Source organism: Mirounga leonina, unplaced genomic scaffold (assembly GCF_011800145.1).
Source record: "Mirounga leonina isolate KUSES-001 unplaced genomic scaffold, KU_Mleo_1.0 Mir_201, whole genome shotgun sequence".
Lineage (NCBI taxonomy): Eukaryota > Metazoa > Chordata > Mammalia > Carnivora > Phocidae > Mirounga > Mirounga leonina.
In genome coordinates, this window is record NW_023270504.1 from 746,571 (window position 1) to 766,286 (window position 19,716).

The window sequence follows — 19,716 nt, forward strand, 5'->3', positions numbered from 1 at the left end:
AAAATAAAATGTTGGAAACAAAACCTGTATTTTATAAATGAGAAACTCTAATATTTTTTAAAAGAATCTTAGCAAGATTAAAATTAGTGAATATAAATCATTTTTTCCAATGTTGGACATTTCTTTTATAAAGGCATTGAAATATTTTTTATCTCGTGAAGAGAAAAACATTTTCCTTTGAATTAATATAAGCTCCAACAAAAAATATTATCCAAACAAAACAGAAAATATATTTTATCTAAAAATTAATGCCAGAATTTTTTAATGAGGGTATAATATTTAATATAAGTGGCTAATAATGCTCACTTTGGCAGCATATTAAAATTGGAACAATACAGATTAACATGGCCCCTGCACCAAGATGACATGCAAATTCATAATATAAGTAACTAACAAAATTCTTGCAATAAGATTATAAAACATATTTAATATTATTTAGCATTATTTTCTGTTTTAAAATCTTGGAAGAGAACATTTTTGGTAACAGATGCAGCTGCACTAAATTTTAAAATAAAGAAAACATGGAAGGAAGCAATTAAGCATACTTTTATCCATAAATAGCAGCATATCATAATATAATAATCACCATGAGAATTATAAACAGTAAATTTACATATATATTATTTTCTAAAAACTTGAAGACATACTATGTGTATCTTGAACATATATCTATGTATATGTTAAAAAACTATGTAAAATGAACTGTATACATTAATATTTAAATGTTTTAAAACAAGCCAAAAATATATCCTGTAAATACTTTCACCTTGTGCTTAGCTATATATTCTCTTTCCTTATTATGTTAATGAAATTCTGAACATTAAATGAAATGCTAAATCTTAGGCTGAGATTTTAGAATATTAGTTGTTCTTAAGGATTTCCTGCCCTCCAGTGGTATCTGCCTTAATATCTTCACTGCACCTTTCAACATTACAAAGAGAAGACACATTACTTCTACATTTACATTTTGAAATTATATCACACTGTACAACAGCATCTAATTTTTCTTCCATTGCAGGTTCACAGCCTGTTTGTACCCATGCATCACATCTTGCAACCTGCAGAATGCAGTTATTACTGGTTTTGTTTTGTAATATGTGTGCTGAATTACACTGAGACTGTGGAATCTGATCTGTCTTATTTTTCATTGAGAACTGGTGACGATTCTCATTTTGTTTATGAATTTTGGCATTGTTCTTAATAATCCTACCACATGGAAATTTTGGCATCATTTCTAGATAAAAATTATTAGTTGTTTCTTTGATTCTGATGGACCTCCTATTTGATTCTTCAATTTGCTGCAATATTTGATCTTCATCTTCAGATGGCTAAAAGAAATTTAGTACTTTTGCTGTAAATTTTTGCTTAAATTTACAAAAATCATTCAATCACTTCATAGCATTCTCAAAATTCATACTACAGAAAATTTCAAAATACAGAAGATACTTGGCAGGTTGCAATTCAAAACTGGTATACCATCAAACAGTCTTCAAACAGTAATCTACTGCCTCTGGAGATTCCTCAAAAAAATTAAAAATAGAACTACCATATGATTCAGTAGTTCAGCTACTGGGCATTTAACCAAAGAATACAAAAACACTAATTCAAAAAGTTATGTGCACCCCTATGTTTATTGCAGCATTATTTACAATAGCCAAATTATGGAAGCAGTCCAAGTGTCCATGGACAGATGAATGGATAAAGATGATATGATATATACACATACATATATATATATATAAAATGGAATATTAGCCGTATAAAAGAATTAAACCTTGCCATTTACAACAACATGGATGGACCTATAATGACTATAATGCTAAGTGAAATAAATAAATAAATCAGAGAAAGACAAATACCATATGATTTCACTCATATGTAGAATTTAAGAAACAAAACAAATGAACAAAGAAAAAGAAGAGACAAACCAAAAAACAGACTCTTAATTATAGGGGTGGTGGTTTGGGGGAATGGGTGAAATACGTGAAGGGGATTAAGAGTACAATTATCATGATGAGCACTGAGTAATGTATAGAATTGCTGAATCACTATACTGTACACCTGAAAATAATATAACACTATGTTAATGACACTGGAATTAAAATTTTAAAAAACAGTAATAATCTACCACTTCCAGGAGGTTTGTGGACTTTTTAAAATAGCAAGAACAATAATAATAATTCTTGTATTAAAAATGCTAAAGAGGGACCCCTGGAGGGCACAGTCTGTTAAGTGTCTGCCTTCGGCTCAGGTCATGATCCCAGGGTCCTGGGATGGAGGCCCATGTAGGGCTCCCTGCTCAGTGGGGAGCCTGCTTTTCCCTCTCCCTCAGCAGCTCCCCCAGCTTGTGCGCTCTCGCACACTCTGTGTGCTGTCAAATTAAAAAAAAAATCTTAAAAATGCAAAAGAGCTAAAAAAGATAAGAGGAATTTTGTCTCTTATCAATCCCCATAATAAAAGCCTACATCATCCCCCTACCCTTTCACAAAGGTATTAATAAATTATTCACTCATTGACTTATTAAGTAAAAAAAAATCTATATTGTATCTTTTATGGACCCAGTCTCATGAAAGGTATAATTTAAGGAAAGTATCAGCTAAAAGGAAATCAAATAGACAAAAGAAAAGTTAAATAAGAATAAATATCTCAGAGCAGTGGCCTAGTCTGTTAAGCACCTAGCTCTTGATCTCAGCTCAGGTCTTGATCTCAGGCTTGTGAGTTCAAACCCCCGTGTTGGATCTACTTTAAAAAAAGAAAAAGAAATAGATTTTAAAAAAAGAATAAATATCGCAGCTGTTAGATCTAAAAAGACAAATTTAAAAACTTTTAATAGGTGTAGATTTCAGTTTGCTAGCTTGAATGTTTCAACTTCATGAAAAATTTATCTTTTAATTACTGAACTAACCAAAATATTTTTTTAACAAAAATTCTATTTAAAGTACTGATTATTCCAGCTTTAAAAAAAAAAAAATGCAGAGTTAACATAAAAACCCTAAAATGAGGTGTAGCCCTCAGTGGATTGGCACTAAAATAGAAAAAGTAAGCCCAAGAAATAGCATTGAGACTGGCTGGGCACACATTAAAGAAAACAAGCTCAATACATTTATTCAAGAAAATATTCCTTTAGCATCTGCAATGTGAGTGAAGCAGACATGGATGTTGCCCTATTAAAGCACACATTCTCGGGGCGCCTGGGTGGCTCAGTCGGTTAAGCAGCTGCCTTCAGCTCAGGTCATGATCTCAGGGTCCTGGGATGGAGGCCCGCATCAGGCTCCTTGCTCAGTGAGGAGTCTGCTTCTCCCTCTCCCTCTGCTGTTTCCCCCACTTGTCTCTCTGGCTCTCTCTCTTTCTCTCTGTGTCAAATAAATAAATAAAATCTTTAAAAAAAAAAATAAAGCACACATTCTCATGGATGGAAAGGATATTAACTGAATAACCATATACATGTAGATATAATTACAAGTTGAGAAAAGCATTATAAAGAACAAGTATGAAGCACTTTGAAAGTATAACTAAGGGACCTAATTTATTATTTTTTAATTTTTATTTTATTTGAGAGAGAGCAGCAGGGGGAGGGGTAGAGGGAGAAGAGGCAGACACTTAACCAACTGAGCCACCAGGCACCCCCTAAGGGACCTAATTTAGATTGAGGAGCCAAGGAGGGGCTTTTAGAAGAAGTCACATATTTGAACTGAGACTAAAAGGATGAATAAGAGTAAGGTAAAGGAAACAGGATATATAAAGGCCCTGAAACAGAAAAGAGACTGACAAGCTAAGGAAAGTGAAAAGTTAATACATGTGGAATGTGGGGCAAGAGTGGAAGTAGAGAGATCTCCCAGGAGACAACCATAATAGTGCAAGAACAATATATTGATACTTTAGACTAGTGTGCTAACAGCAGAAGTTGAGAAAAGTAGATGAATATGCAATTTATTTTGGATGTAGAACTGATTGGATGAAGTGATGGAGTGATTGTGGTTAAGAAAACTGATAAGGCAGAAAGAAATGGCAAAGTTAACTAAATTTTTGGCATGGGCAATTGAGTGGATTTAAAAAGTAACTACTAATATAGGAATTATCAGAAAAACTGATTTGGGGCAAAGACCAGGAGTGTTCAGTTCAATGTGTGAAGAAAAGGAGATTTTTGTGAAATATCCAAGAAGATATATCAAGCAGGAAATTGGATATCTAAATAAGGATCTGGGCTAAAGTGATAATGTTGAAAACTGTCATGAGTCAGATAGCATATGTCAATGGGATACAGAACATCACGTAGACTTTAGAGTGTAAGTTAAGAGAAGAAAAGAGTCCTGTAGCAAACCCTAAACATTACAACATTTATATAGGCAGATGGAAGAGAGTCAGCAAAGGCATAAAGTAGAATTCAAAGAGGTATGAAGGAAACCAAGATACTGTGCTATCACAAAAGCAAAAAGAAGAAAATGTTTCAAAAAAAGAAAATAAATCATTTCTACCAGTATTATTAGTTCTCATAAAATAAAAACTGAAAAGTGACCAATGAATTTGGCAACATAGAGGTCACTGGTGTTCTTCCTTAGCAAGAGCAGTTTGGATGGTGAGCCAAAACAACAACAACCAAAAAAAAAAATGGAAGATTTAATGAAGGAGAATTCAATAAAGGAGAATTCCATTGAAACATGTGATTTAGAACCTGGAAAAGATAGTGGAGGAGTAGGGAACTCTATTCCAACCAGTCCCTGGAATTGAGCTGGATATCTACCAGACCACTCTGAACACCCAGAACACCATCAGCCTGAGATGTAAGAAGATAGATCTGGATCTCTACAAACAGAATATTGCAGGCAGTTGGTTTCGACTTATGAAGCAGAGAGCTGTGATTCTGCAGCCAGACGGGGGAGGGAACCGAGTTGTCAGGATCCTACATTACTGGTGAGTGATAGCCTCCAGCACTGGCGACTGGGCACAGACTCACAGGCTGGTAGCAACAGGGAAAGGACTTTGGGCAGCCCCCTAGACTGAAACCTGGAGCGGGGGGCCACGCATGCGAACTGGGGGCGGCTGGTGGTTTTAGAAGCACAAAGGGCAGAGACATGCCCTGACCTGGAGGTGAGGACTGGGAGCACTGCTGAGGGGCACACAACCCAGGACGCTGCAGTTTATAGCAGCACAGACAGAAATGGAGATAATGTGGCCTGGAGAGCTCACTGAAGAACAGACTGCGATCTCTCTGCTCTGAGGCAGAGGGCTGGAAATGATCTCTTCTGCTCTGACTCTCAGAAGAGACATGGAAAGCCGCCAGGGAAAGCCACCAGAGAAAAGCCCCAAACACTGGTTTTCACTGAGCCCAGCCCCCGCCACAGGGGGCAGGGCAACTCTGCCCAAACAGGGTTCCGGAGTAACAGTGCAGCAGGCCCCTCCCCGAGAAGACAGGTTGGGAAAACAAGAGGCCGGCAACCTTAAGGTCCCTAAAAACAGGTGCATCTTGCTTGGGTTGTGGTCAATAATTTGGACTCTGTACATTCCCTCAACCACCCCTCAAAAGAATGACTAGGAGGAGGAACCTCCAAAATACGAAAGACTCAGAGACTATGACTTATGCCACAGATTTACAAATGGATACAGATAAAACCAAGATGTCAGAGATGAAATTCAGGGTAGCAATTGTGAAGACAATAGCTAGAATGGAGAAATTGATTAATGGCAACATAGAGTCTCTAAGGGCAGAAATGAAAGCTGAATTGGAAGAACTTAAAAATGCTATCAATGAGATCCAATCTAATCTAGATAATCTAACAGCTAGGGTAAGCGAGGCAGAGAATGAATTAGTGATCTAAGAGACCAATTAATAGAAAAGAAGGAAAAACAGGAGGCCAAGGAAAAACAACTCAAAATCCATGAAAACAGAATCAGAGAAATAAGTGACACCATGAAATGTTCCAATGTCAGAATTATTGGAATCCCTAAGGGGGTGGAGAGACAGAGAGGACTAGAAGATATATTTGAGCAAATCGTAGCTAAGAACTTCCCTAATATGGGGAATGAAACAAATATTCATGTCCTAGAGGCAGAGTGGACCCCTCCCAAGATCAAGGAAAACAGGCCAACACCCCGGCATGTAATAGTAAAACTTGCAAATCTTAGAACCAAGGAAACCATCTTAAGGGCAGTTAGGGGGAAGAGATTCCTTATGTACAGAGGGAGGAACATCAGAATAACGTCAGACCTATCCACAGAGACCTGGCAAGCCAGAAAGGGCTGGCAAGACATATTCAGGGTTCTAAACGACAAGAAGATGCAGCCAAGAATACTTTATCTGGCAAGGCTTTCCTTTAGAATGGATGGAGAGATGCAGAGCTTCCAAGACTGGCAGAAACTGAAAGAATATGTGACCACTAAGCCGGCCATGCAAGAAATATTAAGCAGGGTTCTATAAAAGGAGAAAGACCCCAAGAGTGATCTAGAACAGAAATTTTCAGGGACAATCTATAAAAACGAGGTCCTCATGCAACATGATGACAATAAATTCCTATCTTTCAATAATCACTCCCGACGTGAACGGCCTAAAAGTTCCCATAAAACAGCACAGGGTTGCAGACTGGATAAAAAGACAGGACCCATCCATATGCTGTCTACAAGAGACTCATTCTGAACCTAAAGATACATCCAGACTGAAAGTGAAGGGATGGAGATCCATCTTCCATGCCAACGGACCTCAAAAGAAAGCTGTGGTAGCAATTCTTATATCAGACAAATTAGATTTTAAGCTAAAGACTGTACTTAGAGACACAGAAGGACACTATATCATTCTTAAAGGGTCTATCCAACAAAAAGATCTAACAGTTCTAAATATCTACTCCCCCAACATGGGAGCAGCCAACTACGTAAGCCAACTGTTAACCAAAATAAAGAGTCATAATGATAATAATATGTTAATTGTAGGAGACCTCAATACTCCACTCTCAGCAATAGACAGATCACCTAAGCAGAAAATCAACAAAGAAACAAGAGCTCTGAATGACACACTAGACCAGATGGACGTCATAGGTATATACAGAACATTCCACCTTAAAACAACAGAACACTCATTCTTCTCGAGCGCACATGGAACTTTCTCCAGAACAGACCACATACTGGGTCATAAATCAGGTCTGAACTGATACCAAAAGACTGAGATTATTCCTTGCATATTCTCAGACCATAATGCTTTAAAACTGGAACTCAATCACAAGAAAAAACTTGGAAGAAATTCAAACACTTGGAAGCTAAAGACCACTCTGCTCAAGAATGTTTGGGTCAACTAGGAAATAAAAGAACTTAAACAAGTCATGGAAACCAATGACAACGAAAAACATTGGTCCAAAACCTATGGGATACTGCAAAGGTGGTCCAGTCAATAAACTGGCCAGACTTATCCAAAAGAAAAGAGAAAGGACCCAAATTAATAAAATTATGAATGAAAGGGGAGAGACCACGACTAACACCAAGGAAATAGAAACAATTATTAGAAATTATTATCAACAACTATATGCCAGTAAATTGAGCAACCTGGAAGAAATGAATGCCTTCCTGGAAACGTATAAACTCCCAAGACGGAAACAGGAAGAAATTGACAACCTGAATAGGCCAATAACCAGTAACGAGATTGAAACAGTGATCAAAAACCTCCCAATAAACAAGAGTCCAGGGCCTGAGGGGTTCCTGGGGAATTCTACCAAACATTCAAAGAAGAAATAATACCTATTCTCCTGAAGCTATTTCAAAAAATAGAAACAGAAGGAAAGATTCCAGACTCATTCTATGAGGCCAGCATTACCTTAATCCCCAAACCAGGCAAAGACCCCATCAAAAAGGAGAATTTCAGACCAATATCCCTAATAAATATGGATTCCAAAATTCTCAACAAAATCCTAGCTAATAGGATCCAACAATACATTGGAAGGATCATCCACCACAACCAAGTGGGATTTATCCCCGGGATGCAAGGGAGGTTCAACATTCGCAAATCAATGAGTGTGATAGAACACATTAATAAGAGGAGAGAGAACAACCATATGGTCCTCTCAACTGATGCAGAAAAAAGCATTTGACAAAATACAGCATCCTTTCCTGATTAAAACTCTTCAGAGTATAGGGATAGAGAGAACATTCCTCACGTTCATAAAATCCATCTATGAAAAACCCACAGCGAATGTCACCCCGAATTGGGAAACGCTGAGAGCCTTTCCCTTAAGATCAGGAACACAACAAGGATGCCCACTCTCACCACTATTGTTCAACATAGTACTAGAAGTCCTAGCAACAGCAATCAGACAACAAATTCAAATTGGCAAAGAAGAAGTCAAACTCTCTCCACAGATGACATGATACTTTATGTGGAAAATCCAAAAAACTCCACCACCAAATTACTAGAACTCATACAGCAATTCAATAATGTGACAGGATACAAAATCAATGCACAGAAATCAGTTGCTTTCTTATACACTAATAATGCAACTGTAGAAAGAGAAATTAGAGAAATGATTCCATTTACAATAGCACCAAAAACCTTAAGATACCTCAGAATAAACCTAACCAAAGAGGTAAAGGATCTATACTTTAGGAACTACAGAACACTCATGAAAGAAACTGAAGAAGACACAAAAAGATGGAAAAACATTCCACGTTCATGATCGGAAGAATAAACATTGTTAAAATGTCTATGCTACCCAGAGCAATCTATACACCTTTAATGCCATCCCGATCAAAATTCCAATGACATTTTTCAAAGTGCTGGAACAAACAATCCTAAAATTTGTATGGCATCAGAAAAGACCCCAAATCGCCAAGGAAATGTTGAAAAAGAAAAAGCTGGGGACATCACGTTGCCCGATTTCAAGCTCGATCACCCTTCAAGCGAAGATCACCAAGACAGCATGGTACTGGCACAAAAACAGACATACAGACCAATGGAACAGAATAGAGAGCCTAGATATGGACGCTCAACTCTATGGTCAAATAATCTTCAACAAAGCAGGGAAAAATATGCAATGGAAAAAAGACAGTCTCTTCAATAGTGCTGGGAAAATTAGACAGCTATATACAGAAGAATGAAACTCGACCATTCTCTAACACCATACACAAAGATAAACTCAAAATGGATGAAAGACCTCAGTGTGAGACAGGAATCCATCAAAATCCTAGAGGAGAACATAGGCAGTAACCTCTTTGACATCAGCCACAGCAACTTCTTTCAAGATACATCTCCAAAAGCTAGTGAAAAAAAGGCAAAAATGAACTTCTGGGACTTCATCAAGATAAAAAGCTTCTGCACAGCAAAGGAAACAGTCAACAAAACAAAGAGGCAACCCACAGAATGGGAAAAGATATTTGCAAATGACACTGCAGACAAAGGGCTGGTATCCAAGATCTATAAAGAACCTCTCAAACTCAACACCCAAAAAACAAATAAGTCAAAAAATGGGCAGAAGACATGAACAGACACTTCTCCAAAGAAGACATACAAATGGCTAACAGACACATGAAAAAATGTTCATCATTATTAGCCATCACGGAAATTTAAACCAAAACCACAATGAGATACCACCTTACACCAGTTAAAATGGCAAAAATTGACAAGGCAAGAAACAACAAATGTTGGAGAGGTTGTGGAGAAAGGGGAACCCTCTTACACTGTTGGTGGGAATGCAAGTTGGTACAGCCACTTTGGAAAACAGTGTGGAGGTGCCTCAAAAAATTAAAAATAGAGCTACCCTATGACCCAGCAATTGCACTACTGGATATTTACCCCAAAGACAGATGTAGTGAAAAGAAGGGCCATATGCACCCCAATGTTCATAGCAGCAATGTCCACAATAGCCAAACTGTGGAAAGAGCCGAGATGCCCTTCAACAGATGAATGGATAAAGAAGATGTGGTCCATATATACAATGGAATATTACTCAGCCATCAGAAAGGATGAATACCTAACTTTCACATCAACATGGATGGGACTGGAGGAGATTATGCTAAGTGAAATAAGTCAAGCAGAGAAAGTCAATTATCATATGGTTTCACTTATTTGTGAATAAGTGAATAAAGAATAGCATGGAGGACATTAGAAGAAGGAAGAGAAAAATGAAGGGGGGTAATAGGAGGGAGAGATGAACCATGAGAGACTGTGGACTCGGAGCAAACTGAGAGTTTTAGAGGTGAGGGGGTTGGGGGGATGGGTTAACCCGGTGATGGGTATTAAGGAGGGCATGTGCTGCATAGAGCACTGGGTATTATACGAAAACAATGAATCGTGAAACACTACATCAAAAACTAATGATGTATTGTATGGTAACTAACATAACATAATAAAATAAAATTTTTAAAAAAAGAAAGAAAAAAGAAACATGTGATTTATGAGAAATGCAGCCCTCCTACTCAGGACATAAACGTCATTCCAATTATTCAGATTACATTACTCAACATTTTATAGTTTTCTTCATATAAGTCTTCAGACTTTTTCTATATATTCTTAGTTATTTTAGTTTTCAACTATTGTAAGTAGGAACTTTTAAAAAGCATTTTTAAAAAATACAACTTTATCATATACACATATATATCTCAATAAGGTTGGCTTTTGTAAATAACAATGAACACATCGTTTTTATAAATGTAAATGATACTCATTTAATTTTAATTTTACATTTCTGTTTATAAGTTTCTTCCATTTTAAATATTTTTAAATATTTTCTTTACATTTATTTTCACCACTTATTGAAAACTTTTTTCAGAATGTAAAGGAAAACTGACAAATAAAGTAATTCCAAATTAGCATAGCATAAATTAATAAGCAAAGAGAAAAGTAACTTACCATCTCTGAACTAGAACTGAAGCAACTATCTGTTGGCCTTGGAGAGTAACTGGTAGACTGACTACTCTGTGAAGAATCAAGATCTGAAAATAAAGGTTTAATTGATGAAGAACTGTATTTGTTAATGCTCTATAAAATATGTACACAGGCAGAAGATATTTGCTGGTAAAATAAATTTAGCTGACATTCTACAGAGCACTTTGTTTTTTTTTTAAAGATTTTATTTATTTATTTGACAGAGAGAGACACAGCAAGAGATGGAACACAAGCAGGGGGAGTGGGAGAAGGAGAAGCAGGCTTTCCGCTGAGCAGGGAGCCCTATGCAGGGCTTGATCCCAGGACCCTGGGATCATGACCTGAGAAGGCAGACGCTTAACGACTGAGCCACCCAGGTGCCCCTCTATAGGGCATTTTAAAGTGTGCAAAAACTAGTTAAAATCTTGCATACTTGGCAGCTTGCACTTCTGACAGGTATTATGAGTTTATTCTACATTCAAAACATTTGTATCTATAAGTAAAATAAGAGTATATAACATAAGGGAAGAAAGAATAAAGAAAACTGGATTGATTTTTTTTCCAATAGATGAACCATTTTTTATGAACAAATAATTTAAAGTGTCAACTGCAAGAAGGAAGAATAAGCCAAGTTTATTAAGTCCCAAGGGAACAGATATTTGCTAATCCAGTAAATGAAGATTCATTGTACAATCAAAATTGTATGAAAAAAATCAATTTGAAGCATCCAGTATGATATTCTTCCATTATCTGCTTAATGTGTTCTCTTATGATTGCAAGTAAAGTTTAAAGATGCACCTGAGAAGTAGGTTATGACTCCCTATAATGCAAAAATACTACAGAGTGACAGTAGCTTCAACGACTCCTCTCCTTGTTTGTGAAAATGGGTTTGCTATCAAGAAAAGCACAAGGTAATGGAATGTGGAGTGGCAACTCATATCAAATCACATGCCCTCCTGTATGCAAAAAACTATAAGTACTATCTATGCATGCCTCAGATCAGGACTAATGTTCTCTGAAACAGAATCTAACCATCAGTCAGCTGAGAGACAGGGAGAACTTAGCTGAACTCAGATACCCTTAGTTCATTATTCTAGAAGGAAATTTATATACCTGTAGATCAGGTTCTCCCCGATAGTAGAAAGCAGAGTACAGAAAAGTAAATGGTAGGATTTTACTAACACCATAATCTAAGAGCATTCCCCCTAGTAAGGTTCATTCACTTCATAGGTATAGTAAACCCAGAGTCATTAGAATAGAAGACAAATGTCTGTTGAAAGAATATCATACCTATAGCAGTGTAAGAACAGACATGCAGATCTAAATGTCAATTCAGTTCAACACTTATTGAGTAATTACTTTATGTAAGGCACTGTAATCGTAGGGAAACATGACATGCCTACAGTGTTCAAAGTGTTCAGAATTTTTTAATGGAGAAAGACATATTAATACTGTTTAAAAGAAAAAGTCACAAAATTAGGTGCAACAACAGAAGTCACAAAAGGTACAAAAGTAACAGAGAACTAAGTGTGGTAAGCTCAAAGAGAGAGTTGGGAACAGCTACAAAAAAAGCACAGCATAGGGGTGTCTGGCTGGCTCAGTTGGTTAGGCATCCAACTCTTGATTTCAGCTCAGGTCCTGATCTCAGGGTCATGGGATCAAGCCCCACATTGGGCTCTGTGCTCAACATGGAGTCTGCTTGTCCCTCTCCCTCTACTCCTCCCTCCACTCATGCTCTAATACATAAATAAATGAAAAAAAATCTTTAAAAAAAAAAAAGAAGAAGAAAAAGCACAGTATAAAGAATAGGTTTTGAAAGATGAATAAACATTGTCCAGAGAGACAAGATGAAAAATAGCATATGGAGAAGAAGAAAAAGAAAGTATAAGGATACACTCTAATATTAAAGGAATTTGCATTTTAGATTATTTACCAAGGCATCTAACTGAGGATAGATTAAAGAAGGGTGAGACTGGATAAAAGCAGGTCAGTTAAAAAATTAACTCAATAAACTCGTCATGAAGTGATGAGGATCTGCAAAAAAGCAGTGAAATTGGGGTGAAGAGGCAAGGGATGCAAATTTCAAGAAATCTTTCAAATAGCCTCAATTCTGACAAGTATACAGCTTCAAAATTCTTTGTGAATCTGATATATAACATTAATACCAAAACATAAGAAAGACTGCAAACACGCATACCTACACACATACTCTAAAGGCAAATCTCACATTATCAATGTAAAAATCTTATATAAACACTAAAATTTCAAATTTTAAATTAAAACAGGATATAGTAAAATAGAATAGCAAACAAAATTATAATACATCATAAATTGGTAGGATGTATTATAAAAATGCTAGGATGGTCCTATCACAAAATCCATTAGTAAAATTCACCATTTTAGAAGATCTATACCACCATGAGGTATCACACCTCACACCCATTAGAATGGCCAACCTATAAAAATTTAAAAACCCAGAAAATAGTTAAGTGTTGGCAAGGATGTAGAGAAACTGAAACCCTTGTGCACTATAAGTGGGAATGTAAAATGATGTAGCTGCCATGGAAAACAGTATAAAAGTTCCTCAGAAAGTTAAAACCAGAGGTAACATATGATCCAGCAATCCCATTTCTGGGTATATATCCAAAAGAATCGAAAACAGGACCCTGAAGAGAGATTTGTGCACTCATGTTCATTACAGTTATTATTCACAATAGCCAAAAGGTGGAAGCAACCTAGATGTCTCCATACAAATGGATACAGAAAATGTGATATATACATACAATGGAATATTATTCAGCACTAAAAGAGAAGGAAATCCTGCCATATACTATTACATGAATGAACCTTGAGGATATTATGCTAAGTGAAATAAGCCAGTCACAAAAAGACAAATATTGCATAATTCCACTTATATGTCTAAAATATTCAAACTCATAGGAACAGAAAGTTAAATGGTGGTTGCAGGGGCTGTGGGGGAAGGGGAGCAGAGGTGTGAAAATTGCTGGGAAGGTGAATTTTATGTTATGTGGTTTTGTGCCACAATAAAAAAAAATCTATGAAGAAAAATTAATAATCATTTTTAGAGATGCCAAGAATTACTCTTCCCCAAATTACTTATTTCCCCCAAAATCATTTCCTTAAAAAATTCTCAATAAAATAATCAACACACATGTGCCTAAGCTCAAAATCCAGAATCCTACTTAATATAAAAACATGAGATACATACCACACTAAAGCAGCAACAAAACAACAAAAGTACCTACAGATAAATCTAACAAGACACATGCAGTAATCTACTTAAAAACTTTAAAGTGGGGCGCCTGGGTGGCTCAGTCATTAAGCGTCTGCCTTCAGCTCAGGTCATGATCCCGGGGTCCTGGGATCGGGTCCCACATCGGGCTCCCTGAGGAAGCCCGCTTCTCCCTCTCCCACTCCCCCTGCTGTGTTCCCTCTCTCACTGTCTCCAAATAAAAATCTTAAAAAAAAAAAATTAAAATAAATAAAAACTTTAACGTGCCTAAACGTCATTTAAACAAATATTAAAAATACAAAATTAGACTGAATCAACTAAAGAACATCCCCTGTTCTTAGATAGGCTAACATCATTAGGTTGACAATTCACACTTCATTAATATATACATTTAACATTTTCCTAATAAAAATTAAAACATTTCTCTGGAGTTAAACAAGTTGATTTTAAAGTTTATATGAAAAAATAAAAAATAAAAAATAGCCAGAAAAAACCTTTTTTTTAAAGCGTAAAGGGAGGTGTATCTCTTCTAGAAATTAAACATACTATAAAGTCATCATAATAAAAATAGTATGGTATTGGAACATGAAGATTAGGAAAGAGCAATGAAAAGTATAGAAAGCCCCAAAACAGACCCCAGTACATATAGAAAATTACTATATAAAAAAAGTGGTATCACAAGTACTTAGGGAAAAGATGCATTTTAAAAACCTGAAGAGAGAAATATCTCACACCTTAATTCAGGATAAACTCCAAATGGATTAAAGACCTAAATGTAAAAATATAAAATCATGCTAATATTAGAAGAAAATATAAGTGAATTCATTTATAATCTGGGAGTGTAGAGTCTTTCTAATTAAATCCAAAAGTATTAAAGGAAGAAATTGATAAAATTAACTACATAAAAAAATGTTAAGCCTTTTGCAAAAGCAGAAAACACCATAAGCAAAGTAAAAACAACATAAAATCCAATAATAAAGTAGGAGAAAATATTTGTGATATATCACAAAGGCCTAAATCTCTTTAATATATATAGAGCTCTTCTTATATAAGAAAAAATGCCCCAAACTCAAAGACATGGGGCACCTGGGTGGCACAGTTGGTTGGGTGTCTGACTTTTGGTTTTGGCTTGGGTTGTGATCTCAGGGTCGTGGGAACTGAGACCCACACTGAGCTCTGTGCTCTGCGCAGAGTCTGCTTGGGGTTCTCTCTCCCTCTTTCTCTGCCCTTCCCTGCCTCAAATAAATAAATAAATCTTTAAAAAAAAAAAAAAAAAAAAACAGGCACGTGGGTGGCTCAGTTGGTTAAGCAACTGCCTTCGGCTCAGGTCATGATCCTGGAGTCCCTGGATCGAGTCCCGCATCGGGCTCCCTACTCGGCGGGGAGCCTGCTTCTCCCTCTGACCCTCCCCCCTCTCATGTGCTCTCTCTCTCTCATTCTCTCTGTCTCAAATAAATAAATAAAATCTAAAAAAATAAAAAATAAAAAAAATAAATAAATAAAAAAAACAAACCCTCAAAGACATGAATGGAGAGCTCACAGAAAAAAAAATGCAAATACAGCCACTGAACATTTTTAAAAGATTCTCAATTTCACTCATAGAAAGAGAAGTAAAAACTCAAATGTCTATCTATCTATCATTGTGAGATTCACAAAAAAATTTCTAAGCTAGACCACAACTCCTGTTGGTGAGTCTGTGGCATAAAAGGAGTATTTCTGGTAGGATTGCCAAATGGTATGACAGGGAATTTGGCAATAACTACAAAAGGCCACAGTGTATTGGGTGCCTGCGTGGCTCAGTCTGTTGGGCATCTGCCTCTTAATTTCAGCTCAGGTCCTGATTTCAGAATTGTGCATTCAGGGGCCGTGTCAGGCTTTACACTGGGCACAGAGCCTACTTAAAAAAAGAAGTTAAAAAAACCAATGTATCTCCCCTTTGACTCAGCAATCCCACTCCTAGAAATTACCCTACTTCCACAATTAAGCAACATATGCATAGTGTGGTACACTGCAACATTATTTGTAAGAACAGAATACTGGAAACAACCCAAATGTCCATCAACAGGGCATTGACTGAATAAACTATAATCCATCCACATAATGGATTACTGTGTGTCATAAAAAAAGGATGACAGAATGTCTAACACTAACATAGCGAACACTATAGGATGTTTTATTAAATTAATCTGTTTAATTAATTTAATAAAATACCCTATATTAAATAAAATATCCAGTATTACATTTGGAGTGAGAAAGGCAAGGACTAAGATTCATATGTATATGTGCACTTATATATTTTTAGGCTTTATTTTGGGGAAAAAAACTGGAATGATAAACCAAAAACCAACAAAAAACAGCTACTTATATGATGCAGAAGGAAAGAGAGCAGCAAAGATAGGGACAGAAACCAAACCAATGTGTTACATATTCAAAAGATTAAACTAATTCTAAAAGAAAGAAAAAATCCATAAAAATTTCTAGGTATCCTACTGGACTAGATATCCTGAAGAATCATTCCATCATAGACTATGTAAAAACAGTCAAACTTTTGTCCATAAAAAGGCAGCACAGAATAAAAAGATTGCTCAAATATGAAGTATTTGCTACACATGGACCTAAAGCAATATCTAGGATCTATAAAAGATATATAGAATATATACATACAGATATATAAAAGACACATCCCATAAGAAAAGCCAAACTTTTTAAAAGAAACATGGGCAACAGACTTGAAAGGCATTTCACAGATGAACATGGATGTTCAATCAACTTAATTAATAATTAGGGAAATATAAATTAAAATTACAGTGAGATTTCAGATTGCCAACAATGATAAAAAGCTGACCTGGAGTTAGACTATGTAACAACTAAGACTCCTACCTCTTGCTAGTCAAAGTTTAAAATGGCACAACTACTTTGGAAAATAATTTTGCATTACCTGGAAGAGGTATAAATGCTCATATCATATGAACTAGTCAATTCTGCTCCTAGAACTATATCATAGAGGAGATTTTTATACATGTGTGCCAGGAGAAGTATCAAGAATTGCCAAAGCAGCACTGTTTATCATACCAAAATATCCAAACAACCTAATCACTACCAGAGGATGTAAAAATAAGATGCGATACTACATTCACAAAATAGAAGGCTTATAGTAGTAAACAAATAATGAAATGTACTAGAGTCACAACTATCAAAGTAAACAAACCCCAAAATATATTATTGGGTGAACAACAAAGAAAAAGAAAATTGCAGAAAAATACGTAGAATTTGCCACAATTTGCAGAAAGTTCAAAACCAAGCAATGGAAAAGACTATGTGGGATATCACAAAAAATGAATTCAGGATAATAGTTACCTCTAGGGGGCAGGATAGGAAATGCAATTGAGAAGACCTTCAAATGTACTGAGTATACATTATTTCTTAATGTATCAGGGTATCAGTTTCATTATTCACTAAACTATATATATATACTATATATACTCATGTGTAATAGTACAGTTTTAAAGAGTCAGTTGCACTGCTAATATATTCTAAAATTATGAAATATTTGCTGGCAAAAAATCTGAAAGAAAAAAAAAAAACCTCCACAAAATTTAACTGATTTTCATTTAAATGTTAGGTTGTTTTTTTTTTTAAAGAATAAAATTCATTATAGTTACGCTGACAGATTTTCTTAGCAGATGTTGGTCTCTCTTTTAAAGAACAGGTTCCTCCTTCTTCCATCAGAATCTAGAAGAAAAACAAAATTTTAACAATTCCCAAGTATAAACAGTTGATACCCACTTATATCTCCCTTTTAATCTCACCAATTCATTTTACAGTGCTTTTCCTTTATATTAATTTAATTCAACAAAGATCTTAAAACTACAAAGAAAAATTTGCCTGTGATAAACAATAACAAAATTTAAATATGTTTTGAAGCAGCAAGCAACAGAATAGACACAGCTAAGAAAACTGATGGAAAGGAAAGGCTTGAGGTAATCATAGTAAATGAAGTTCAAAGAGACCGAAATATGAAAGCAATCTGGAGATTTATTCTGTTAAGTTGGATATCTTAAGTTGGAAATCAGTTTATATATTTTCAGGTTTTTTAAATAATAAAAGCCCACAAAATATAAATTTTCTGTAAAACAAAGCATTGGTTTTCATTTTCATCAATTTCTATGAAATTTCTAATTTATTTTCATTTTCCATTTTTTTTCTCTTTTTCTTTTTAAAACCCAGAGTGTTTCATTTCCAAGAAGGTAAGGAGGTTAAACATCCTTTGTTGTTGTTGATTTCCAACTCAATGAATTATTAGAGACTGTGACTATGAATCTCTCCTTAGACAAATCTCAATCTTTCTTTATGGCTTACTACATGAAATTATACTTGCAAATGTATCATGGACTTAGAAAAAATAGATATTCTCTTTTGGTAAGACAGAGTGTTTTAATAAAGACAGGTAGGATAAAGAAACTGTCTAGCTGTTCACCAAACTATTTCCCTTTCCTCTTAGGCATACAGCTAGACTACATTTCCTAGCCTCCCTTGGAGTTGGTTTGGACATGTGATTTAAGTTCTGGTCATGGGCAAAAGTGGTGTACACCACTACTACTCCTGGCCCATAAAAATTTTCTCCACAATCCTCTACTTTGTTTCCCTTCTGCTATCTGATATCAATATACACTGTAAGTGTGGAAACCACCAGTTAAAGACAGCAAAGCCCCCATCAGCTTGGGGTCCTGAACAACTTTATGGAGCAGAGCCTCTTCTCTAACCTCACTATTCAATCATTTAAAAAGTATTATATTCAACTCTTAAAACACTCAAGCCCCAAACTTGCACTACAACACACAAGTTGAGACAGTTATACAGACCCCAAGGCAAGCACATAAACCAATACCTATGTCGGATCTGCTTATAGAGGATAAATGACAGAAAAGATCATCCTAAAGAGAAGAAACTAAATTATTCAAAGAATTTCTCCCATACCCCAAGAGAACAAGCCTTCACAATCCCTGCCAAGCTGGATTTCATAATTGGTATGGATCAGTAACTCCGTATTTCCTCTTCTTCTGTTTACTGAATGAGTTTTCTACTGCATTTTGCTCTGATACTATATATTTTATGTGACAGGCTTCTAATTTAACACACATCTAGAGGCCTACTGAAAACTCTCCAAAGACTGTAGAGCCTAGCAGTCACCATCCTCACACTCTCCTACTTTGTTCCAGGTCATGAGTACTGCCTGAAAACACTCCTGATGCACACATCTAGAACCCCAGTTTTTGCAGCTACCACCCATGGGATGTCCCTTGATCATCAGCTCTGATAGCCAATGGGGCTTTATGTATGCAGGTCCCACAGGACTGTAACAAACAGAAAAAGAGTTCTTAATCAGCTACCAACCACGGGAGCAGTGATGAGACAGCTGACTGAAACACCCATTTCTTCTGTGAAAGAGGCCTATATTATCTTATCTTCATACCTGTGGCCAGAGGAGCAAGCTTCTAATTAAACACATATCGAGGAGCCACCTGAAATCCTCTCCAGATTCTGTGGAGGCCAGCAGGTACCACCTTCATCCTCCTTCTGCCTTACCCCAGATTGCTGGTGTCTCTAAGAAAGGAGCTTATACAAA

At 36.0% G+C, this 19,716-nt stretch overlaps 1 protein-coding gene and 1 non-coding gene across 2 annotated transcripts in view; one reads left to right on the top strand and one right to left on the bottom strand.

Moving 5' to 3' along the window:
* The first annotated feature begins 298 nt into the window (after positions 1–298).
* LOC118025856 lies at positions 299–403 on the top strand. The gene has a single exon (XR_004683416.1). It is a non-coding gene; the product is annotated as a U6 spliceosomal RNA (small nuclear RNA).
* A 457-nt stretch (positions 404–860) lies between these two features.
* CUNH12orf40 (chromosome unknown C12orf40 homolog) overlaps positions 861–19,716 on the bottom strand; it is a 71,518-nt gene continuing 52,662 nt past the window's right edge. Inside the window, exons 11-13 of the mRNA XM_035027821.1 lie at positions 17,753–17,822; positions 10,823–10,905; positions 861–1,328 (exon numbers count right to left, since the gene is read on the bottom strand). Of these exons, the coding sequence (XP_034883712.1) occupies positions 861–1,328; positions 10,823–10,905; positions 17,753–17,822 (621 nt within the window). The remainder of the gene's footprint in view (positions 1,329–10,822; positions 10,906–17,752; positions 17,823–19,716) is intronic.